General features: G+C 47.5%; 1 protein-coding gene across 3 annotated transcripts in view; it reads left to right on the forward strand.

The window, feature by feature from the left end:
• Window positions 1-25,477, forward strand: part of MATN2 (matrilin 2) — a 155,251-nt gene that overhangs the window by 39,331 nt on the left and 90,443 nt on the right. For 2 of the 3 annotated variants that reach the window (XM_027131481.1, XM_027131480.1), the window contains exons 3-4: window positions 12,024-12,593; window positions 22,588-22,710. In XM_027131481.1, the coding sequence (XP_026987282.1) occupies window positions 12,024-12,593; window positions 22,588-22,710 (693 nt within the window). The remainder of the gene's footprint in view (window positions 1-12,023; window positions 12,594-22,587; window positions 22,711-25,477) is intronic. The other variant, XM_027131482.1, reaches the window with a different exon arrangement.

The following is a 25,477-nucleotide window of genomic DNA, read 5'->3' on the forward strand; positions in this document are numbered from 1 at the left end:
TGCAGGGACTACAATCAGACTGGCTTGGATGTGAAATCCCTGTCTCGTACCACTCATTCTCCCCATGCCAGTGGACTTGTCATTTAGCCTCTCTAAGCCTCAGGGCCCTCGTCTGTAAGTCGCAAGTAATAATGGTGCCTACCTTGTTCATTTTCTGAACCTAATCAAAAGCCAGGACACAGCTGACCTACACATGATCTGCCAATGGACCAGACGTGGATCAGAACCCATGAGAGGATCCAGGATGTAAGGTTTCCATATTTACAAGGTCTCTCCTGGTCTTGCGGAGGAGGGTGCTGAGACACAGGAAGGGGTCTCTTCTGGACTCTTGCTGTGTGGCCTCTTTGATGGTCTCCCAGGCTCCCATGCCCCTGGGGATGGAGTCTTCAGATCTGTCACACCTATGAATCATCCGGAACAACTGTCTAAGTGCAGGTTCGTGGGCTTCAGCCTCAAAGATTCTAATTCACTGCGTCTAGGGTGCTGCCCAGGTTTCATCGTTTTAAATAAGTACCCCCAGGTGTTTCTGATGTCATCAGGACACTGATGATCCCCACTGTGGGCTGTTTTTATTGTACCTCCACTGACTAGCTCCCCCAGCCCACTCTGGCTCGTGGAGGGGTACGTGCAACTTCTCCTTTCTTTGCCCTCCTAGCCCTCCCATCACATATGCACCCCGAAGGAAAGAAGCCAAGACCCTACTGAGCATCTACGTGCGTTGCACTCTGCTGGGTACTAGGGATTCATAGAAGACGCTACATGTGGCCGGTAGCTCCATACATGAGATGCTGGTAGGAGAATGCTCAGACCTAGGTGACCACAGGGCCAAGGCTTACGCTGAGGAGGCAACCGAGAGAGGATGACGCGTAGGGACCTACAAACCTAGATATCACTGAGGTGTAGATGTAGGGCAGGGAGTGGTGGGTGGGTCCAGGAGGCTAAAGAGTTCATTAGTTCCTTCTCCCATGACTTTGCTGTCAGTGACCCTTAGGATGGTGGCTTTTGAAGAAATTGCTTTGTTGAGACAGCATCCTGGGCTCATTGATCCTGAGAAGTCACAGCTGCCAGGTTGAGCTACTGTGACGCTGATGAAACTCACCAAAATATTTCATCGTCGGAAAGTTCTGCTATAAAGAGGGGAAGAGTAAGGTGCATTTGTGGAGAGAGTCTCTGTACTCTCCCAGGCCAGGAAAACCAACGGTGAGATGGTGGGGCATTAAGGCCTGGAGCGCTCTAATGGGAGCGAGTGGAGAGAATGTCTGGCTGGCAAATCGGTTTTGTTTCTCAAGTGCCCTCCAGGCACTAGGGGGTGGGAAGGGGATGGGGGATGCTGTGCCCAGAGGACCTCTGTGGCTGAGCTTTGATTCTGAGGCTGGGATTGATTAGCGGGGGGCGGGGGGGGGTGGTGTCTCACAGGTGCTGGAGTTGGGGGTCTCGGGGCCGGCGTGCAAGGCTTGGGATTTGCAGTCCTGGCTGGAGATTTTATCACGTGACTAGCTGTCAGTCCAGATGTCTCCTTTCTGTGGTTTATACAGTTGATTTTTTGAACCTTATGTTCAGGGCTTGACATTTATACCACTTAGATTTCCTCTTGTTAGTTTTTTTTTTTTAACATCTTTATTGGAGTATAATTGGTCTACAATGGTATGTTAGTTTCTGCTTTATAAAAAAGTGAATCAGCTATATGTATACATATATCCCCATATCCCCTCCCGCTTGCGTCTCCCTCCCTCCCACCCTCCCTATCCCACCCCTCTAGGTGGTCACAAAGCACCGAGCTGATCTCCCTGTATAGTATGTGGCTGCTTCCCACTAGCTATCCATTTCACATTTGGTACCCTATATATGTCCATGCCACGCTCTCACTTCGTCCCAGCTCACCCTTCCCTCCTCTTGTTAATTTTGACTCATTATTCCAGGCCTCAGAAATCCTGTCTGGTCCTGACTCTGTTATTCAGCTTTTTAAGCGATTCCTTCCAGCATAGTGTGTAGTGCTGTAGTGAGAACCGCAAATGCCCCCAGAATTTGGAAAACTGTTTGGAAAATGTTACCAAGTGGGAACTGATTTTCTAATGTGTCTGCGATATGTCTTAGATCCCATTAAGAAGTCCAGGGTGTATCCATAATATAATATAATCAGCTTTTCAGGCCACTCCCCAGGGGTTCTTTAGGAAGATGTGAGTGGAGCGTGATTGATTCAGAGGAAGCCATAGCTCATCATCTGCGTTGTAAAACGCCTGGCGTGAGGTAATGCAGTAGCTGGCACCTGACGAAGAAGGGAATTAGAGGGGGAAGAATTGAAATGTGGTCCTTTCAGCCCTGCCCGAGGACCATGGCACCCTAGTCAAGAGCCCTAAATACAGGGGAATTGCAGGGTAAGTCGCACTGGAGGCAAAAATCAAAGGTGCTCCAAATTGCCTCTGAAATATCCATGAGATCACCTGTAGATCACAGGGCTGGTCATAGTCTAGAGGCACATGGGGATGGAACACATGAGGTGGCCACAGGGGCCACATCTCAGGTGTCTGTGGGCACAAGCTCATTGAGCGTGATGGTGGGTGTTACGCCATCATGTCTTTTCTCTCAGTCTGTCTGTCTGTCTTTGTTAAGCCCATATAGTTCAATACACATAAACCAGTTGCTTAAGGGATGCAATTTCCTTGAATTCTGATGTGCTATTTTACATTCTTATAGTGGAGGACACATACCACTTGTACAATTTGAGGAGACTATTTCTTTCCTTTATTTATAAATTTATTTCTTTAATTTATTTTATTTTTGGCTGTGTTGGGTCTTCGTTGCTGCGCGCGGGCTTTCTCTAGTTGCGGCGAGCAGGGGCTACTCTTTGTTGCGGTGCGCGGGCTTCTCACTGTGGTGGCTTCTCTTGTTGCAGAGCACGGGCTCTAGGGGCGTGGGCTTCAGTAGTTGTGGCTCACGGGCTTCAGTAGCTGTGGCTCGAAGGCTCTAGAGCGCAGACTTAGTAGCTGTGGCACACGGGCTTAGTTGCTCCGCGGCATGTGGGATCTTCCCGGACCAGGGCTCGAACCCGTGTCCCCTGAATTGGCAGGCGGATTCTTAACCCACTGCGCCACCAGGGAAGCCCGAGGAGACTATTTCTTAGGGAATTTCTATTTCCTTTGCTCTGACCCCATGCCCACCAGCAGCCTTCCATCATAAATGTGACTTTATCTAAAGGTTCATGGGCAGGCCGTCGGCATGGCCACCCTTATTATTTCTCATTGAATTGTAGTAAGTTAGCACTAATTATCAGATAATGCCTCAAAAGTACGATTAGCTAACTTACCTTTATTCAGTTTCTTAGAAGTAGATAAAATTGAGTACTTCAACCTTTGTTGTAGAGCCCCAGACTCTAAAACCAGATTGGCAAAATGATTCCATTTCATCGTCTGTAGGTACTTGCAGGGCAGTGTTGAAAGGATCCTGAGGCTGAGTCCAGGCTGAGTGGGAGAGGATGGGAATTGATTCGTAATGTCTGCCAGGGACAAGGTAAAGAAAAAAAAGGGGACATTGCTCATCCTGCCCTGGAGCCTGGGTACCCACACCCAGAGGTAGTCAGCTATGCTCTCCCTTTCTCTCTGAGCATTCTACTTATCTTTTTAGTCTGCCTATTTTGTTGTATCCTGTTATTATGTGTCTGTACGCCTGCTGTTAACAGCTGGGAGTCTTCCTTCGTCATATTCCCAGAGCCTGACACACAATAGGTTCTCACTAAATATTTGTTCAAAGATTGGCTTTATTTAACTGTTCTACCTAACAGGTCTAAATATGTGGAATCTGCATTTCTTCCTCACTGGAGTCAATTATTTGTCTTGCTGAGATCCAAACTATAGATTTCCTCTGATTCTCCTGATCTATCCTAACTAGGAGTAAAAACATAAATTGTGCGTGCTTTTTTTCCCTTCTCAGTCTCCTGCTGGCTCAAAATCATCAAGTTCTCCCTACCGCCACCCCCGCTTTCTGTAATCATAAAACTGCTTTTCTCCCTTTGAAACTCTTGGTGAGCTAGTTTTTTCACTGGCCCTTTATGACCTTTGAATCACGTTCCAGAGTGTTTCTGGTCACTCTTAGGTAATTAAAGAAACCTCTCTGGTTAGTCCTAGTTGCAAAACCAGTTTTAGCTCTCGGCTCCTTGCCACTTTCTCCAACGTTACTCTTGTCATCCCTCCTTTGAGGGATCATTATTGGAGTATTCGTGTCCTCCACTGTATCTCAGCCGTTCACCTCTCTTACCATACACTCCTGACTCTGTGATCATAATAACTGCAGTCCCTTCATCATCTCAATTTAAACCTCCTATTTCCCCAGCTCACCCCTTCTAGGATTCAACAATGCTGTGACCTCATCTGGACTTTCAATCCATTGGCCCTGCTGCTTTTTCTCTGCCCTCACCCCTTCCTGTCTTCTACTTCCTGTTCCCCCAGTTTAATTTCAGAGGAAATCTTTATAGTCGTTCTGTTGCCTACCTTTGTCGCTCTCCTGATTCATCACTCTCGCTTGGCTAAATGACAACCCTGGTTATATCAACTTCTGCCTGCTTTTCCCCTGTTCCTGTGCAGCTGGGCGTAGCCGGAGCAAGACGCACCACATGCTATCAGTGTCCCTTCAGTTTCATGCTCACCACCCTCAAGTTGGCCTTTAATGTCACCTGGAAATCATACTTCAGTCCCCTCGTCCATCCACTCTTGCACTGTCCTAGAAAATATTCCATTTTTTCCCCTTGTATCATTATATTTTTTACAGTTCTTTTTCTTTTTTTTAAATGAGGGTGTGCTTTTTCAAACGCCAGTAGAAGGCTGATATTTTTTATTGAGTGCAGTGACTTTATGAGGTAGGCGCTATTGTCCCTGGTTTACAGCTGAGGAGACTATTACTTTTTTTAGAAGATGTTGGGGGTAGGAGTTTATTAATTAATTAATTTATTTCTGCTGCGCCGGGTCTTCGCCTCTGTGCTAGGGCCCTCTCCAGTTGTGGCAAGCGGGGGCCACTCTTCATCGCGGTGCGCGGGCCTCCCACTATCGCGGCCTCTCCCGTTGCGGAGCACAGGCTCCAGACGCGCAGGCTCAGCAGTTGTGGCACACGGGCCCAGCCTCTCTGTGGCATGTGGGATCCTCCCAGACCAGGGCTCAAACCCGTGTCCCCTGCACTAGCAGGCAGACTCTCAACCACTGAGCCACCAGGGAAGCCCCCACAGTTCTTTTCTTAAAGTGCCCACAAACCATCTACTTGTGGGAACTTTGCTGGGAATTGTTAGGAAGCATCGCATTTTCTGAAATCCATTTCCCTTCTCCACCCCACCCTGGGCATTTGCCTGTTGTCCAGATCGTGTTTCTCCTGTTCCATCAATGATCGGTGATCGACTTTCTGTCATACCTGTCCCATTCTTCCGTCTCCCCCAGGGCCCTGCTCCTACAGCTCTCACAGTAGGCAAGTTAAGTGCATGAGAATGTGAACCACTAGCAGCCCCATGTGCTGAGCCGCTGCTATTCAGAGAGGCAAGCATCTGTTTTCATCATTTTATTAAATCTTAAAAAAACACAAATAGGCATTTAGCAGGGGAGAAGCAGTTGGCAGGAGACAGGCAATTTTGAGCCATAGCTTTCAGGCCCTGATCCCAGGGAAGGAAAGAATTGACCCCAGAGAGCCAGTGCAGTTCTGGTGCATCTTGACTGTGCTGGGAAAGGCAGGTCTAAAAGGACAGAATCCTTTCTGAGCATTGCTTGGTGGTTAAGAGTATGGACTACGGAGCCAGACAAGATGAGTTCAGATCCGGGCTCCTCCTAAGTATGAGGCCCTGAGCTAGATATCTAACCTTTCTAGACGCATTGTTCTCATCTGTAAAATGGGAATAGTACCTACTTGCTAAGTTGGGTGTGAAGAATAAATAAGCCATCCCGTGTAAAAGTACTCTGAACAAGGCCAGGTACTTATTCAGTGCTCAATAAACGGTACCTATAAATTATTATTATATTCTCTTTTGACTATCCCGATAGCCCTGTGAGATATTGTTATTCTCATTTCGCAGAAGAAGAGACTGAGGGTCAAAGAGGTAAAGGAGAGGTTTAAGACCACATGGACAGAAAGTGGTATTGGCTGGGCTTGCCCTGAGGTCATAGGACTCTGCTGCTGTTTCACTGAGCATTTCAGAGCCCCTTTCAGTCTCTGGATGAAATTATTTTACCCTTGTCATCGAGATTCACATATCTTCCTTCTCCAAACGTGCCCTGACCTCTCCAGGCAGATGGTACCAAATATTTACTGTACAATTACACGGCCGTAATTAAATTGAGCTGCAGCAAGGGAGACCGATTAGCCACAAATCTACGATCCTGAGAGGAAGGAAATAGTTCCAAGGCTGCACGTTGTAATCCTGCTGGGGTGGGAATGTTGCTTAAAATTGTTCAGGCTCAGGTTCATCTTCTCTGCAGGGGGAAGAGACACTTGTTTGCCCATTGAGTAGGCTGCAGAGTCAAGCTGACAGAACTGGAAGTCCTGTTCACAAGCTCAGACCGTTACTCTTTTGGTTCAAGGGATGACGTTTTTATGATTTGCCCAGAAACCCTCTTCCAACTGCTGTGGAAAGTCTGTTGTGAGGGGCGAGGAGGAAGATCGTGTGTGTTCTTCTCACAGGCTGAGACAGGGAGGGAGGCTGTTTATCAGAACCAGTATGTGAAAGGAACACACACAGAGGAGAGTCCATTTTCTGGAAACATCTCTCAGCAGTCCCCGTGTGGAGAAACTGTGAGGCAAATATTTCAGAATGTCCCCAAGTATTTACAGAGCTTGTATTGTAATGCCAGCGGTATTGAGAGTTTTCCCGGATACCCACCATGACATGGGGGAAAGGCACCAGGATGGTCCCAGGTCTGACCCTAATGAGCCATGAGGCCTCGTGGAGATAGAGTCACCTCCCTGGGCCTCAGTTTCCCCTTCTGTAAAGTGAGTAACTTGGACTCTATTTAGACCCTCCAGCACTAAGATCTTATTAGTCTGTGAGTCCATGGACCAGAAGTTCAAAAGTGGCTATGCTCCCTCATAAAATGGCAAAGATTTGGGTCCTAGAATCTGTGACTCTGTTAGCAGGACCCAGAGACCTGCTCTAGCACTTTTTGACTTTGTGGTTTTAATCCACCTCCTTGAATTGCCTGCTCTGACTCAGTCCCTTCCACCTGAAACCTTGCTCCACCACACAGAATTCCATTTAACTCCACAAATGTTGCCTGAAGACTGACTGTATTCCCACCGCATGGCTATAGAGATGATTAGTTTCCCACGTTGGGGAGTTCACAGTGAGATATGAGGTCAAGACTTGCCAGAACTTCGTTTCTCCGGAAATCTCTCTAGTTCCTAAACTAATGGTTTCTCAGAGTGTGGTCCTTGGACCAGTGGCATCAACTTCACCCAGGAACTTGCTAGAAATGCACATTTTCAAGTGCCAGCCTAGACCTACAGAATCAGAAATTCTGGAAGTGAGGCCCAGTGACCTTAGTGTTTTTGTTTTTTTTTTTTTGCGGTACGCGGGCCTCTCACTGTTGTGGCCTCTCCCGTTGCGGAGCACAGGCTCCGGACGCGCAGGCTCAGCGGCCATGGCTCACGGGCCCAGCCGCTCCGCGGCATGTGGGATCTTCCCGGACCGGGGCACGAACCCACATCCCCTGCATCGGCAGGTGGACTCTCAACCACTGCGCCACCAGGGAAGCCCTGACCTTAGTTTTTAACAAGTCTTCCTGGGAACTGGGAGGCACCTCGAGCTTGAGAACCACTGAACTGGCCCTTTCAGGGACAAGCTGCAGTGCTGTGGTTCTGAGCTCTCGAGGGACCTGAGGAGACATCCTGAAGAAACTCGGTCACTTGGGCTGCCAGGACTCGTCGTTTTCAACTCACAATCACTGCTCTCTGGAGGTTCCCTCCGACTCTATTTCGAACCTTTGTGGTGTTTTTGTGAATGCCAGGCATTGTGGGAAACTCCCCATTTGTTTTGATGGGAACTAATCCAGTTGAGCACATAATTCCCCATGGAACTTCCAGGCTTCCCTTTAAATTGATTGTGATGCTCCCTGGGATGCTGACACCATGACTAAGACCCACAGTAGGAATCCCAGTCCCAGAGGACCCCCTGCTTCCAAAGATTTCCAGAGGAGGAGAGTTCTTAGGGAGCCAGTCTGCAGACTCTATCCCTCTCTCCCTTCCAAGGAGTCTTTCATTAATATCCTCCTCCATGGCAGGGTCTGGGCTGGTTCCGGTCCTCCTGAGCAGGTGGAGATGATTGGGTCACATTCTCCCTGCATGAAGTTCTGGCTGAAATGGGGGGCAGGTGTGGCTCCTGGAGTGGCCTCAGTCCTGGCCCTTGTCCTCTTTCCTGGGACCCGCAGGTCTGTCATGCTGTGCTCTGGCCCAGGACCATGTGCTGGACTATAGACACCTCTGTGAAAATTAGAGAAAGGCACTCCCTCCAGGTGCCTCTCAGGGTGGACGCAGCCCCTGGGGCTCAGGGCTCGCCTGGATTTCAGGCCCCTCGCTTCCCTGAGCAGGTGCCTGTGTGCAGCACAAACTACACAGCAGCAGCAGCCCTGCCCCTCCCCAGCCTGGGCCTAGGAAGGTGTGGACTGTGGGGCCGGTGTGGGCCGAGCAGAACCTGCATATGCAGCTCCCACAAATTGGGGGTTTCCACATGCTGGGCCCAAGGCTAAGCTCTTTACCCACAGCATTTCCTCAGATCCTCACAACCACCCAGTGAGGTGGGTGTTGGTGTTGTCTCAATATAGGTTTTCTTTTTCTAAATTGTAAGAGATTTTCAAACTCTCAGTGCCTTCATGTTCTCATCTGTCCAATGGGTACGGTACTCCTAGCTCTTTTCTTAAGAGCTTATTCTAGAAATCAGATGAGACCGTAGTGATGATGAAAGCTCTCTGGAGTAAAGACGTTAAAACACCCTGCAAATGTCAGGGTTGATATTGATCTTATCCCTGCGCCCTCAAAGGCAGTTTCTGGGAGCTCTGGTTTGAGAAACTCACCTTAAATTCACCCAGCCTCCAGTGTTATATGTGGGTGCCACAGAAGGTTGGCTCTCTGCCATGATGCTGGCATGCGGGCGTGCTTCCTCCCCTAAAATTGTTAGACTTGTGAGACTGCGACGGATGAGGTGTGTGTGCAGGTGCTCAGGGGCGAGTCGCGACCTGGCAGGCCCGCGTGGATGGGATGACCTCACCCGCCTTTCCCACTTCTCATGTCAATGACTGGGTTCACTGCTTCATTTCTGGTTTTCTCCCTCTTTCTTGCAGCTGCAGTGATTGGGATTTAGGGCAAGCATTTGAGATCCCTTTTCTAATCCCTATCAAATCCGGATTGAGCAGTGGGAGGTCTGGGAAAGAGAGGGGGAGGGAGGGGCTGGAGGCCATAGCTCAGAACATCTGAGAAATCCCAGCAGGAACGCCCAGCCTCCACCCTGTGAGGCCAGAGGCCTCTCGTCTCATCCAGTCTCACCCGCTTCCCAGAATGCCTTCTTGCTTGCGCTTGAGGAATGAGTATGGTGATTGTGGTGGTGAGGGAGAGACTTCGACATTTACCTTCTTCCAATTTAACTGTGCCCTTTGTTGAAATGTTTCTTGGCCAGGTGCCTTCTCCATTTCCACTACTGCCCCCCCCCCCCCCCCCCCCCCCCCCCCCCCCCCTTGAGATTAAGTTTCTCTCTCAACCAGATTTGTGCAGAAATGGTCTGGATCATCCACCCTGCAAACCCCTGCCTGACTCAACTGTTTTTTGTGGGTTTTTTTGTTTTTTGTTTTTTAAAAACTGAGGTATAGTTGATGTACAATATTTTATAAGTTACATACATGCAACATAGTGATATCACAGTTTTTAAAGGTTATACTCCATTTATAGTCATAAAATATTGGCTATATTCCCTGTGCTGTACAATATATCCTTGTAACTTATTCATTGTATACATAGTAGTTTGTACCTCTTTATCTCCTACCCCTATATCGCCCCTCCCCCTTCCCTCTCCCCACTGGTAGCCACTAGTTTGTTCTCTACATATGTGGGTCTGTTTCTTTTTTGCTTTATTCACTAGTTTTATTTTTTTAGATTTCACATATAAATGATATCATACAGTATTTGCCTTTCTCTGTCTGACTTATTTCACTTAGTGTAATGCCCTCCAAGTCCATGCACGTTGTTGAAAATGGCAGAATTTCATTCTCTCTGTGGCTGAGTAGTATTGCAGTGTGTGTGTGTGTGTGTGTGTATACACACACACACACACACACACACACACACACATACACACACGCCATATCTTCCTTATTCATTCATCTGTTGATGGACACTTAGGTTGCTTCCGTATCTTGGCAATTGTAAATAGAGCTGCAATGAACATTGGGGTGCATATATCTTTTTGAATTAGTATTTCTCTTTTTATCAGATATATTCCCAGGAGTAGAATTGCTCGGTCATATGGTAGCTCTATTTTTAGTTTTTTGAGGAACCTTCATATTGTTTTCCACAGTGGCTGCACCAATGTACATTCCCACCCACAGTGTAGGAGGGTTCCCTTCTGTCCATATCCTCTCCACAAACTTCTGCCCCACTCAGTTGACTTTTTATTACGTAACTTCCCTACAGAAGAGACGTTACATAATGCTAAGCATATTATGCCCATCACCTGTGGCATCATGTACAAATTTCAGTCTGAATTTAAAGTCATTTTGTAACTGGCTTCATGCTACCCCTCCAACTTAATTCCTGTCCATAACTCCTAGCAGGGCCTTTACCACTCGTTCTTTTATCCACTCTATTCATGCCATCTTGGGCTTTTGTTCATGTGTCCGTCTCCATGTGTTCCTTCTCTCAGTCCAAACACTATGCATCTGTAAAGCCAGCTTGTGTCCCATCTCCTTGACTCCAGCCCACTGATATCCCTGTTCTCTGAACATCTAGTGTCAGCACCACATAGTTTCATACTAGTTATTCTTTCCTTGTTCCAGTAATTAAGTCTCCCCAGGTAGACTGTAAGCTCCTTGGTTTGGGTTGCCCCCCCTAAGTGTCTTCTTTTTAAAAAAAAAAAAAAATTTATTTATTTATTTTACTTTTGGCTGCGTTGGGTCTTCGTTGCTGCGCGCGGGCTTTCTCTAGTTGCAGTGAGTGAGGGCTACTCTTCGTTGGGGTGCACGGGCTTCTCATTGCGGTGGCTTCTCTTGTTGTGGAGCACAGGCTCTAGGCTCGCAGGCTTCAGTAATTGTGGCTTGCAGGCTCAGTAGTTGTGGCTCGTGGGCTCTAGAGCACAGGCTCAGTAGTTGTGGCGCATGGGTTTAGTTGCTCCGCGGCGTGTGGGATCTTCCCGGCCCAGGGCTCGAACCCGTGTCCCCTGCATTGGCAGGCAGATTCTTAACTACTGCACCACCAGGGAAGCCCCCGCTAAGTGTCTTCTATACTCCCTGCAGTATCCAGCCGAGCCTATGTGCTGTGCAGTAAATGATAAAGTAATTTTGACCCTGCTCAGGTGTTTGCCAACCTGAAAACTGCATTGATGACTTTCTAGAAACTGAAGTTCATTTATCTTGTAAAAAGAAATAGTATCTTTGTTGCCAATACCCATGATCACCCAGTCAGGCACATATATACCCTTACAACCTTCCCAAGGGGGGAAGAAAAACGATGAAGACGGGAGGTTTGAAAGGTGATCCCTGGCCCTAGGATTTCCAACCTGCACTGGGTCCTTAACACCCTTCTTTTCTTTCCTTTCCTTTTCTTTTCTTTATTTTTAATTGAAATATATTTGATTTACAATATCGTGTTCGTTTCAGGTATACAGCACAGTGATTCAGTTATACATATATATGTATATATAACTTCTTCAGATTCTCTTCCCTTATACGTTATTACAAAATACTGAGTAGAGTTCCCTGTGCTATACAGTGGGCTCTTGTTGGTTACCTATTTTATATATAGTGGTGTGTTTATGCTTAACACTCTTCTGATGCGTTTGCCCTCCCCTCTTTCCCCAGAGAGCTCCTGTGAGAACAAGCGGGCAGACGTGGTCTTCATCATTGACAGTTCCCGCAGCGTCAACACCCACGACTATGCAAAGGTCAAGGAGTTCATCGTGGACATCTTGCAGTTCTTGGACATTGGCCCTGACGTCACCCGTGTGGGCCTGCTCCAATATGGCAGCACCGTGAAGAACGAGTTCTCCCTCAAGACCTTCAAGAGGAAGTCCGAGGTGGAGCACGCCGTCAAGAGGATGCGGCATCTGTCCACGGGCACCATGACGGGGCTGGCCATCCAGTACGCCCTGAACATCGCATTCTCAGAAGCAGAAGGTGCCCGGCCACTGAGGGAGAACGTGCCGCGGGTCATAATGATTGTGACCGACGGGAGGCCCCAGGACTCGGTGGCTGAGGTAGCCGCAAAGGCCCGGGACACAGGCATCCTGATCTTTGCCATCGGCGTGGGCCAAGTGGACTTCAACACACTGAAGGCCATCGGCAGCGAGCCCCACGAGGACCACGTCTTCCTGGTGGCCAACTTCAGCCAGATGGAGTCACTGACCTCAGTGTTCCAGAACAAGTTGTGCAGTAAGTCCTGTTTCTCTGTGGCTTTTCTCAGGGGATCATTAGGATGAGTTCATTCATCTTCCAGTGTTCATTCTGTGCTAACCTGGTCCCAGGTACCGGGCTGGCAAGGGGTGTTTAGCAAAGGCCAAGGTAGACACAGTGCTCTCTTGGGGCTCACGCTCTGGCCAAGGAGACATATTAAGGATGCCGTTATACAAATACGTAAGTAACTGCAGTTGTAACAGTGTAACAGAGGAAGAATTCAGGACAGGACCTGACCTAGGCCAGGGGGCTCAGGGAGATTTCCCTGAGGAAGGGACGTTTACACTCAAACTGCAGAACGAGTAACAGTAGGTAGGGGAAGATTTTCTCCAGCATACTGGCTTGCCCTGGCATTGCCTAGGTTGGAATTCATGAGTTGTAGTAAGCATGGGAATGGGAGGGCAAAAATAATAACATAACTTCTCCTTGGATGGTGTGGAATACTGAGCATTTTTGCCCCATGGTGGTGCTAGCAGTGGATGTTTTCTCAACCCAGAAAGAGGCCCAGTGTACGGGGAAGACCAACACGTGCTCCTGGTACCTTCCCACCTGATAGGATGGCAGGTGCCTCCCGACTCCTTCTGCAAGGACATGCTTCCCCAAGTCCTTGAGCTGCATTCTTCTGCTTTAAGGGTCTTCTTCCCCATCTTGCTTTCTAACCCTGCACTCCACAAGGCTTCTTTCACACTTTCTTGCCACACTCCTCCCACTTACCTCCAAGCCGAGCTCCTGCCTCAGCTTTCCCAGCAGGTCAACTCACCCTCTCCCCAGTTTCCTGCTCCTGCCACCGTCTTCTCGTCCTTTTCTCCTCCAGAAGGGCAGGGTGCCAGCCTGCCAACCCAGGCTCCACACTGGTCCCTGGAAATGGGAAGCAAACCTCCTGACCTGGTAAACAGTGTCCAGTCCAGCTTTGCCCACCCCCATTGGTCCCTGTCCCCTCCAACTGCCACGCTTCTTTGATGGGAAAACAAAAGCAAGTATCTATTCTGAAATGACCAGTATTTCCCTGGAGTCTGCATGGCGAATGACCTTAAGGACCAGACTCATCTCCAACTCACCGGGAGCAGGAACCTTTAGACCAGTTCTCAGAATGTGACAAAGCCTAGAAACACACCCCCCACCCCCGCCACCAACCTCCCCCCGACCCTGTCAAAGCCTCAGGAAGGAAGTACGGTGTGCTTTTGACGTCTTTTTAAAAAAATTCTCTGCTGAAAACTAACTTCAAAAAGCAGAGACGCCATTAATTCTTGACTCCAAAATCAAAAGTTTTACTTAAAAAATCAACGCCATGAAGGAAAAAGAAACTTTTGCTCTGCAATGTCGCTTGGAAAACATTCAGAAGTGCTATTTCCCTGGCGCCGCAGAGGGGCTGGGTCTCTGTGGCGTGCCGTGGCCTGAGTCACCTGGAAAACTTCAGCCAGTAGAATGCACTGCAAACATTTTCAAGGTTTATGACTTCAAATGACTTCTGCAGAATTTGTATTCCCTCTTTCCTGGAAATTTTAAAAAAAGAAATTGGTTCTGTAACAGTTTTGACGTGTTTATTCAGTTGTCTTGGAAAAATGTTAATGGATGAGTTCTTTTATAAGCTCTCTGAATGGCTCACCAAAGGGAAAGGTAATATAATGAGGCTGAGGATATGGACTTGTTCATAGAAGAACCTTCTCTGTGCTTTATGGCCTGGCAGCAAAATTAAAAGTTTGGCTACTCCCGTTTTTGTAATCTTGAAGCTCTAAGAAAACATCAGTATTGTGCCATTCATTCATTCCTTTGTTAGGGCCCGGGAACTGAGTCCCTCTTCCTCCTCCACAGAAGACCAGCTCCTGTCTCTCCTCATCACAGGGCTCTGCTGAGCAGACTTGTTAACTGTCTTGAAAGGTGAAGGAGGCCCCGGGGCCTCTTCATCAACCGTGCACAATAACTAACATTTACAAAGCACTTTCTCTTGTGTTTTCGCACTTTATCCTCACGAAAATCTGGGGAGGCAGCACGATGCCATCCCTCCCTTTTACAGGACTGTAAACTTGTTAAGTGAATTCCCAAGCAGCCAGGAGATGGTGGGTTCTACTTCCAAACCTCTTGCTTATTTCATTCCTCTCCGCATTGGGAGATAGAAATCCCGCTTTTAAGGTAAACGGTTTTCTGCAGGCAGCCTCCACAGTCCAGCCATGCTAGGCACACCGGCTCTGAGGTTGATATTCACCTCGGAGTTTGATGGGAAGCCTTTGCGATGGGGAGGGGCAGACTGAGGTTTCAATGACCCCACCTGCCAGCTGTACAGATGCTGAGCACATCTGTAAACTGGGGATTTTACCTGCGGAGAGTAGATGTGTGAACAGGCGTTATAAACTGTAGAGCCCCATTCAGTGTGCACCATGTTGCAGATGGCAGTTCTCTGGGGTTCTGGAAGTCTCATTTGTTCCTTAAACATTTATTGAGCTACACTCTGAGGATAACAGCCAATTTTGTCCTGGGCTAGGTACTTTCCAATATGTTATTTCATTGAATACTACAACAGCCCTGTGAAGCAGGTACTATTATTATCCCATTTTACAGAAGTAGAAACTGGGGCTTAGAACGGATAAGCGGCTTCAGGCGGCAGAGTTGGAGTCTCTCTCGCTTCAGAACTCTTACCCTCCACCTGCCGGGTCTGAGGGTTTCAGGCTGGTGGGAAGATGCTCTCATCACAGAGAAATGGGATGTTGGCTATATGAAGTATGCACTTCAGAGGCCTTGGGAAGTCACCTGGCACTGGGGGCCCTCTGATCAAAGAATGCCAGGGTCTGCCTAGGGAGTCCAGGAGAGCTTTAAAGAGATAATAGTGATTATAACTAACACTTATTGATATTAGTATGTGCATGTGCTATTTTGCGCTATTAGCGTATGTTAACTCATTTTATTCTCACAACAAACCTGTGAAGTAGGTGCTCCTATAATTCCCATTTTACAGAAGAGGAAATAGAGACCCAGAGAAGTTCAGTAACTTGTCCAAGGTCACATAGCACTAAGTGGCAGAGTTGAGGTGTGAACCCAGGCATTCTGGCTCAGAACCTACATCTTAACTACTATGTGCTACACAGACTTGAAAGAGGAGTAGGGGGGACTTCTCTGGTGGCCCAGTGGTAAAGGATCCTCCTTACAATGCAGGGGATGCGGGTTCGATCCCTGGTCAGGGAACTAAGATCCCACATGCCGCCGAGCAGGTAAGCCTGTGTGCCGCAACTACTGAGCTTGCGCGCCTCAACTAGAGAACCTGCGTGCCGCAAAGCAGAGCCCACGTGCCCTGGAGCCTGCGCGCCACAACTAGGCAAGAGAAAACCCGCACGCCACAACTAGAGAGAAGCCCACACGCCGCAACGAAAAGATCCCGCGTGCCTCAACGAAGATCCCGCATGCTTCAACTAAGACCCGACGCAGCCAAAGATAAATAAAATAAATATATAAAAAATAAATCTTAAAAAAAAAAAAGAGAGCAGGAGTTTACTGGCTAGAGATGTGTAGGGAGGACGATTGCAGTAAGCCAGGAAAAGAATGATATTTTTAACAGTTTTTTCTATTTCATTTAAAAACAAAAACAAAAAAATGAGTCCAGAGTCTCTGTTAATTTCGTGACCTGCTAAGGAGACATAACCCACAGCTTGAGAAATGCTGATGAGAGGCTAGGCAGGGACGTGGAGGTCAGAGTGCACCTAGAGAAGGGATTTCAGAGGGGAGCTGAGCTGAGGCTCATGTGCTTTTGGGCAGAACCGAAAAACGCTGCTGGATCTGTGGATCGGTGGGGACAGGGTATCTCCAGGAGTGATCAAGACAGGAACCTTTATCGTACAATTAGGAAGAGACTAGGCTCTTGTGCACACTGGCTGTGTGGACGTGAACTCAGGCACAGCAGTGGCTTTGTACCCACAGGCAGTGAATTCCCACACCAGCCACAGCCGGGGCAGGAGGGCTCCGGAGTTTGCATTCTCAGGCCACTCCGAGACCTCCAAGAGAATCTTAGAGGCCTCCTGTGAATGAGGCCCTGTCTACAAGATGGCCAAAACCTACCCATCCTGGGGCCCACCATTTTTGCCACCCAGTGAGAGAGGACACTTGAATCTAGGGGCTGAAAAATGCATGTCTGTCCTGAGCCTTCTGATGACTTGCAACCTGGGCCCTTTTTTTCTTTCTTTTTGGCCGCACCAAGCAACTTGCGAGATCCTAGTTCCCCCACCAGGGATTGAACCCTCGCCCTCGGCAGTGAAAGCACAGAGTCCTAACCACTGGACTGCCAGGGAATTCCCGGGGCTTTTACTGAACCTCTTGGTATCTGCTTTATCAACTTAGCCTGGTATTTAAAGCCTGGAGGCTGGTTGTTCCTACCCTAAGAGCCTCACGCCGCCCAGGCCAGGCACAATAGAAGGCCCTAACAGTGTTCCTAAGACACACCTCCCATCGACCAGCCCGGGTAAAGTCCACACTTACTGCAGCCCTTCAAGGCCCTGTTGCTAAGTGCGAGGCCAGATGGACTTCCACAGGCCTTGACTTTCCATACCCAGTAATTGTTCCTTTCAAGACGCCCAGTCAGCCCACCACTCTTTTGATCATTCATTTAGTCAATCACACATTCATTAATAAACATTTATTAACATTCAGATCGCCTGGTTAAAAATCCAATCCTGCCAAAGACTTAGTCTGCTGATTAGTGATTTCTTCCGCCCCATGCAAAGCCTTGACCCAGCTTCCACCTACAAGGCCTTCTGAGGTGTGAGACCACCTGCAGGCCACCGTAGGAGGCAGGACTCTTGTGCCCCCTTCAGTCACATCACAAAGGCCTGCCCCACGGGAGGGCAAGGCATTAGGGCCAGATGCTCTTAGTATCACCGATTCCTCATCTATAGAATTTTACAGGTGGAAAATTTTTATACTACCTTAGTAAAAATGTTTGGGATTCTTTTGGTTGAAAGTAATAGAAATTCAACTTGAACTAGCTTTAGAAGGGCGGATTGTGTTATATTACTCATGGAAATAAGGAGACGCATAGTGAATGACAGCTTTGCTTTCTCTCCATCCCCACTCTGCTTCTCCTTGGACTTCTCTGGTCCAGGGGCAGAGAGCATGCACCCTGTCAGCCCCCAGATGTGCTTGCGCTCGGTATAAACCCCCTTTTCCTCAATTCTAGTGGCTAAATGCCAAGAAAAGCCTCTGACTGTCAGACCCTGAACACCCAGCAGTGGCCAGGAGAGGGGCTACCTCACACCAACACAGCCGCTCCCCCAGTCAGCACGCATTTGGAATGAGAAGGAAGGCAGCTTCTAGAAAATAATTAAGTGTCTGTACTGAAGGTCCCTGGACATCATACATGCCTTTATTCTACAGGTAAAGAAATAAGCCAAAAAGAGCTACGCAACGTACATGAACTTCCCTCACTTGTTCGAGGCGGAAAGGCCAAGACAAGCCTTAGTAACAAGCTGTCTCTCCAAAACCCTATGCAATAGTTCTTTTAATTTCCCTATTTGACAGGTGAGGAAAGTGGAGTTCAGAGAAATTAAGTAATTCATACAAGGTCATGGTGAAGCTCAACTGTAGTCTTATTTCCAGAAGCCTTTCTCATCACCACTGTGCTGTCTGCTGCCCAGCAGGTATTTTCTCTGCCTCACATCTCCTGTCAAAATAATTATCTGTCAGGGTCTCGGTGAGAAGTCGGGCAGCAGACTCATCACTTGGGCCTCATACCAGTGTATAACTGCTGTGCTGCTTGTTGTCTAGACTTCAGATTTTCTTCATTATGGAGGAAAATAGTGACATGCTGAGAGTTGCATAAGAACGCCTCTGTGCCCGTGGGTAATTTGACTCCAGCAGCCTAGGAAAAGAAGAGAGCCTTCCAGGGTGCAAAGCAAATGCAAATTAGAAACAGGATAATGATTTTTCCCTCTTAATACGGTCAAAAACTTAACATGTGATAATCCTGAGTGCTGAAGTTTTGAGGAGGTGGGAATCATTACTCTCCTGCATTGCTGGTATAAACTACCTTGCAAGACAGTGAGGTGATATCTGTTTGAAGTAGGACCCAGGAACTTCCCTGTGGCGCAGTGGTTAAGAATCTGCCTGCCAATGCAGGGGACATGGGTTCGAGCCCTGGTCTGGGAACATCCCACATGCCGCAGGGCAACTAAGCCCGTGCACCACAACCACTGAGCCCGCATGCTGCAACTACTGAAGCCTGCGTGCCTAGAGCCTGTGCTCCGCAACAAGAGGAACCACCACAATGAGAAGCCCGTGCACTGCAACGCAGAGTAGACCCAGCTTGCCATAACTAGAGAAAGCCCGTGCGCAGCAATGAAGACCCAACGCAGCCAAAAAAGAAAAAAGTAGGACCCGGTCCTAGAGAAACAACTGCACATGTGCTCAAGGAGATGTATTTAAGAAGATTCATCACAGCATTGGGAAAGCGAAACTGTGGACTGGTGGGGAAATGGCTAAATATTATGAGGACTAGTCATATGACCAATGGATAAAGCAATTAAAAGGAATGAACTAGATCAAATGTATTTGATCAAAGCTAAGGCGTACAGTTGATTCTCATTGTTCTTGGTAATTATGTCCTATAACGTCATGGTGAACACTGACTGAAGTAGCAAGTACTGAACCACAGCTCCTAGGGGGAATACAGAGTTAGGTTCCTCAGAGCCCCTGGTCCAACACTGTTGTCAACTGATCAATACATAATCTTGTTTTATGTGTGTTTCTGTGTAAAGACACCTTCTTTATATATTGTTGATTCCTGAACATTGAATTCACAGCCAACAGCACTATCACTCTTGCCCGAATGAAATTTATCAAACACACATTTTCTCCATAAGGCACATCATAGCCTCCTTGCACTTAGGAGCACCAGACACACTTCACTTCAGCAAACACCAACACTTCAGCACCACACTTGGGGCCATTTTAAACAGCAAAATCATCAACAAAAAGCACAAAAATGCACTTGAAAAGGATACTCATTCACAGTCTGAGAGCAGAAACAAGAATGCAGAGCATTGTCTTGTTCAACCTCAGCTGGCGACCTAAATTTTTCATCGCTCTGAGTGTGTCCACAAATGATGACGAAAGCACTCTGAGTATTGATTTTAGGGTTACAAATAAACGTTTGCACGTAGGCAAATTCTCAAATATGGAATCTGAATAAAGAGGATCAATGTATGTGTCCTCACACTTTAACATCTCTGAAATCGGGTGCATCTTAGATTCCATGAAAGATAGTATATATCAGTAGAGATAGAATCTGTTATTAATGCTGAGTGAAAAACCAAGGTGAAGATGAATATCTATAGGATGAACCCAGGTATGTAAAATAAAACAAAAGTCCGCCATGCTTCTCCTTTGTACCATACAGTTAACGTATATCAAGTATTCCCCTGCACTATGTCTTAAGCACTTTACCATCTTAATTATTTTAACCCTTACAAGGGCCCTTATGAGGTTGGTACTATTTTTACTCCCATTTAATATAAAGAAGTTAAGCCCATGGTCACAAAAACAGATATTTCTTTCACTCTGAAGTAAAAATGACTGATTGGATTTAATCTATGAACTTTCCTAACATTATTTGTATCCTAACAGGAATTAAAACACAGTCAATCGTAAACTCAGAACACTCATTCTAAATTGTATTATGAAATAAAGAGGTCTTACTTTCACTTACTGCCCGCCATGTTTCTTACTTTGAAGTAAAGGGACATATACTTAAGGTATGCCATCGATTTCATCAGTAGCTGAGTTTTCCTAAGCACTGGAGTGAGGGGATTGTCCTTAGCTATTGAAAGTCTCTTCTGTTTTAGCTTTATAAAAATATATTTCTACATATGGACATCCTTTTTGTCTATGACAACACTTGCATAAATTGTACTCTGCTTATGCTGATGCTTGTTAATTTTAAATATGTTCAGGTTGAATTGTATGGAGTAAAGTCATAAATTAAGATGTAAAAAACAGTAAGAATTTCCATGAGCTCCAACAGACTTATGCAAGAATCAATGTATCTGAAAGCCGAGGTACTTCAGAAACTAAACACAGAAATATTTTATTTATTATTTTTAATTAATTAATTATTATTTTTTGGCTGTATTGGGTCTTCGTTGCTGCGCACGGGCTTTCTCTAGTTGTGGCGAGTGGGGGCTACTCTTCGTTGCAGTACATGGGCTTCTCATTGCGGTGGCTTCTCTTGTTGCAGAGCACGGGCTCTAGGCGCACGGGCTTTGGTGGTTGTGGCAGGCGGGCTCGGTAGTGGTGGTGCACAGGCTTAGTTGCTCCGCGGCATGTGGGATCTTCCTGGACCAGGGCTCGAACCCATGTCCCCTGCATTGGCAGGTGGATTCTTAACCACTGTGCCACCAGGGAAGTCCCCATTATTATTATTTTTAAAATTTAACTTATTTTTGGCTGCGTCGGGTCTTAGTTGCAGCATTCGGGATTTTCGTTGAGGCATGCAGGATCTTTCGTTGTGGTGAGCAGATTTCTCTCTAGTTGTGGTGTGCAGGTTTTCTCTTCTGTAATTGTGGTGCGCAGGTTCCAGGGCGCATGGGCTTTGTAGTTTGTGGCACGTGGGCTCTAGTTGTCCCGCGGCATGTGGGATCTTAGTTCCCTGACCAGGGATCGAACCTGCGTCCTCTGCATTGTAAGGTGGATTCTTTAACACTGGACCACCAGGGAAGTCCCAGAAATTTTTTTTTTAACATCTTTATTGGCGTATAATTGCTTTACAATGTTGTGTTAGTTTCTGCTGTATGAAAAAGTGAATCAGCTATACATATACATATATCCCCATATCCCCTCCCTCTTGCGTCTCCCTCCCACCCTCCCTATCCCACCCCTCTAGGTGGTCACAAAGCACCGAGCTGATCTCCCTGTGCTATGTGGCTGCTTCCCACTAGCTATCTGTTTTACATTTGGTAGTGTATATATGTCCATGCCACTCTCTCACTTCGTCCCAGCTTATCCTTCCCCCTCCCCATATCCTCAAGTCCATTCTCTATATCTGTGTCTTTTTTTCCTGTCCTGCCCCTATGTTCTTCAGAACCGTTTTGTTTTTTTTTTAGATTCCATATATATATGTGTTAGCATACGGTATTTGTTTTTCTCTTTCTGACTTACTTCACCCTGTATGACAGACTCTAGGTCCGTCCAGAAATATTTTATTTTATTTATTTATTTATTATTATTATTATTTTTTTGCGGTACGCGGGCCTCTCACTGTTGTGGCCTCTCCCGTTGCGGAGCACAGGCTCCGACGCGCCAGCTCAGCGGCCATGGCTCACGGGCCCTGCCGCTCCGCGGCATGCGGGATCCTCCCGGACCGGGTCACAAACCCGTGTCCCCTGCATCGGCAGGCAGACTCTCAACCGCTGCGCCACCAGGGAAGCCCCAGAAATATTTTAAATAGAGACATAAAGATTATGGAAACATATGAGTGCATTTTTTAACTCCAAAAATTTTTATAATACTTTTGCCTATTAAAAAATTACATCACTCTTGGGATTTATGATCCTGAGAAACTGTTGATTCTTTACCACATCCTCATTTAACTAATAGCTTTTCCTCCAAACCTGCTGCTGCCTACCAAGTCCACACACTAGTCAGAGCCACCCCTGGTATCAGCAAACTTTCTGATCCTTCTGCCCACCAACTGGATATTATTAATTGCACTGTGAAATTTCTGTTTTTGTAGGTCGTTTTTGACCAGTTTTTAGTTGGATATCAGCAATTTCATATGGCTCAGCCTAACATCATTTCCCTTTGACCCTCTGCGGCCCTCTATGTATATGTTGCTGCGGGCATTTATGTAGAACTGTCTGGTCCTACCAGAGGCTACCCCTTGAGGGTAGGGACTGCAGCTTGTTCCTTCACAGCCTAGATTCTGGATGAATGTTTGCGAGGGGGATGGAGTTAGAGAAGGCATCATCGTTGCCTTAACTTGCCATGTCTTCCCTTTCAGTGGTCCACATGTGCAGCATCCTGGAGCATAACTGTGCCCACTTCTGCATCAACACTCCTGGCTCGTATGTCTGCAGGTGCAAACAAGGCTACATCCTCAACTCGGATCAGACGACTTGCAGAAGTAAGGTTGCTTTGCTGTTATATTTGTTCTGTCCTCCTCTGCTCTCCCACTTTCTCCTCTTTTATCTGGGCCCATTTAATTCATCTGTGGCCCCTCTCCCAACCAAGTCATCATTTCCCTAAGGACAGAAACGAGGTTTTGTAACTCGTGTGTTTTGTGTTGACCCCTGGCCCCCACTCTGCCTTCACGGCGCCGAGGCCAGAGCCAGGCACACAGTAAGCCATCAGGAAGAGTTTGGAAGATCGTTGGAGGCTCATTCTCAGAAATAGCCTCCTTGAATTTGTGAGCTGCTGTCCTTTACTTCTAAGCTGTTCTTTAGGGGGGAACCGCTGAAGAGCCTTTTCATCCGCTGTCTCTATTGACTGTGCCCTGAGGAATTGTTTCTGTATTTTATTCTCTTCCCTGAAGCGTGGATTTAGGATGAGCTACTAACATTGGCTGGGAATGATGATTCGAGTTCTGTTTTAGAGGTGTGTGGGGACCTCATTGCTCTGGTGAGGGATGCTTTATAGGTCTTCTAAATAGAAAAGGACAAACAGATACAAAGTGTAATAGAACGCACATTCTCTTTTTTTGGCCAAGCCCCCAAACTAGACAACATACTGACATTTGAAGCACATGAGGTAATCCGCCTCTTAGAGGAGAGAATTACCCATACACTGAGCGTTGTGCCTATAATATTTTTTCAAGTTATAAATAAAGCCACTGTGTTAGCCCACAGACAACCGGACCTCCTCAAGACATGAGGAAGACTGGCCCACACGGAGACAAATAAAACTCAGCTAGTCTGACATGTAGGTCGTGCAATGCGTAATTGTTATTATACCGCATGGTAAGCAATTAAGCACTAATGGAAAACAGTTTGCACAAATGGCTGAAATTAGTATCCCGTTTATAGAGCCAAACCACATTTTCCTTTTGTCTTCTCACTTTGGGTTGAGAGTGGTTGGCTAGGGGCCCCCTGACCCCCAAGATTAGGGAACATCTGCTTGACTTCTCCGGTTCTGTGGCCTGTAGAAGCCCAAAGCCCTCAGGCTATGTAAGTCCTGGGGGACCCTGTGTTCTCTGGGCTCCTCCAGGATGCCAGATTGTTTGTTGGAGCCTGAATCCTCCTGGCCTTCCGCTTGAACCTCTGACCCTTCTTCAGTTTCCACAACGAAAATCACTCGTACCATATGCTCATGGGTTTAATAGAATTTACTGGAGGACTGGGGGAGCCCAGGCAAGGTTGCCTCACATACCGCTCGGCAAACAACCTAAACATCTTCTTAGACGTGCCCCATCCTCTCCAGGAGCCTCCCACTCAGCGTTTCTCTGCAGAGCACTCAGCCTGCCTCTACCTTGCTAACTCCCATCCTGCCCTTCCCTTCTCCGGAGCGCAAAAAGTTCTCCTTGCGGCCTGCCCTGATGATCCGCTGGCATCCGGGCATCTGCCGATGTCCACTTTCCATGGTCTGGCTTAGTCAATCCAGAGGAATTTCGAGACCAGCAACTAAAAAATAAAAAGTTTGATGTCATGAGCTGGGCCTTCCCCACACAGCAAGTTTGCCAGTCCCCGCCTGGTCCCACCTCAAGTCCTGAGGCCCCAGGCTCTCCCAAGTGTCAGTCTGGCCTTGGCTCCCTCCTGTTCTAGGGCTGTGGGTGCAAAGAGTGTGATGCAGAAACTGCCTGGGTTCAGACAGACTGATTTGGGTGGAGGAGCAAGGAGGCCCGGGTCAGAGGGGCCTTAACCCAGGCAGTGGTTCTCAAGCTTCAGTAATTAAGAGTCACCCAGGGGACTTCCCTGGTGGTGCAGTGGTTAAGAATCCGCCTGCCAATGCAGGGGACATGGGTTCGATCCCCGGTCTGGGAAGATCCCACATGCCACGGAGCAACTAAGACCGTGCGCCACAGCTACTGAGCCTATGCGCCACAGCTACTGAGCCATGATCTTGGTCTGGTGAACAGTGCAAAACTGTGCCAAGGGGAGGCTGTTCTGAGCCGCTCATGGGGGCCTGTCCCTGCCGACGTGGAGAGAGATTCACCGGGCCCGGAGGGGAATGAGACACAGCTAGTTCCAGTTTTGAACCTTTAAGGTGTTCCAGGCCCCGTACAAATTACTAGAAATCAAAGAGTGAATAAAACAACCATGTTTCTGCTCTCTTGGAGCTACATTCTTGCATGGAAGTAAATTGAATAAACAGCCAAGGTAGTGACGGTCCAAAGTGATTGCAGCCCCTGCCCAGATCAGTGTGCCGCACAGGACGTCCGGCCCAACTACAGCCACTCATTAAGTGTTTACCATGCGCCAGGAGCTCTCCTGAGTGCTTCTTACTCATCATCTCATTAACTCTGACACTGAGCTCTTCAGGTAGGTTTAGCATTCTCATTTTACAGGCAAGAAAAATAAGGCACCAGAAAAGGTTAGACCATTTACTCAAGGTTCTGTGGCTAATAATGAGACCAAACCAGAACCCAAATCCTATTATGTGTGACTGCACGGGCCTAGCTTTTTCTCACCATTTGATACTGTCCCATGATCCTTGAGGTGTAAGGCAACCCTGCCTCCAAGCCCACGAGGACAGGCATGTTCAAAGGCTCACTGTTTCCAGGGGAGACTCAGAACTAATTCACCAGGACTAACATTCAAATGATTGTTGCTCCCCCAAGTTAACTACCAAATCCTGAGATATTGTCATTGTACAGGATGATTGTGAGAGGGACTCTTAGGCAATGGCCTTCAAACACACACACACACACACACACACACACACACACACACACACAC

The sequence above is a fragment of the Aethalodelphis obliquidens genome, unplaced genomic scaffold, assembly GCF_003676395.1.
Source record: "Aethalodelphis obliquidens isolate GAN/ISIS:26980383/991018 unplaced genomic scaffold, ASM367639v1 scaffold39, whole genome shotgun sequence".
Lineage (NCBI taxonomy): Eukaryota > Metazoa > Chordata > Mammalia > Artiodactyla > Delphinidae > Aethalodelphis > Aethalodelphis obliquidens.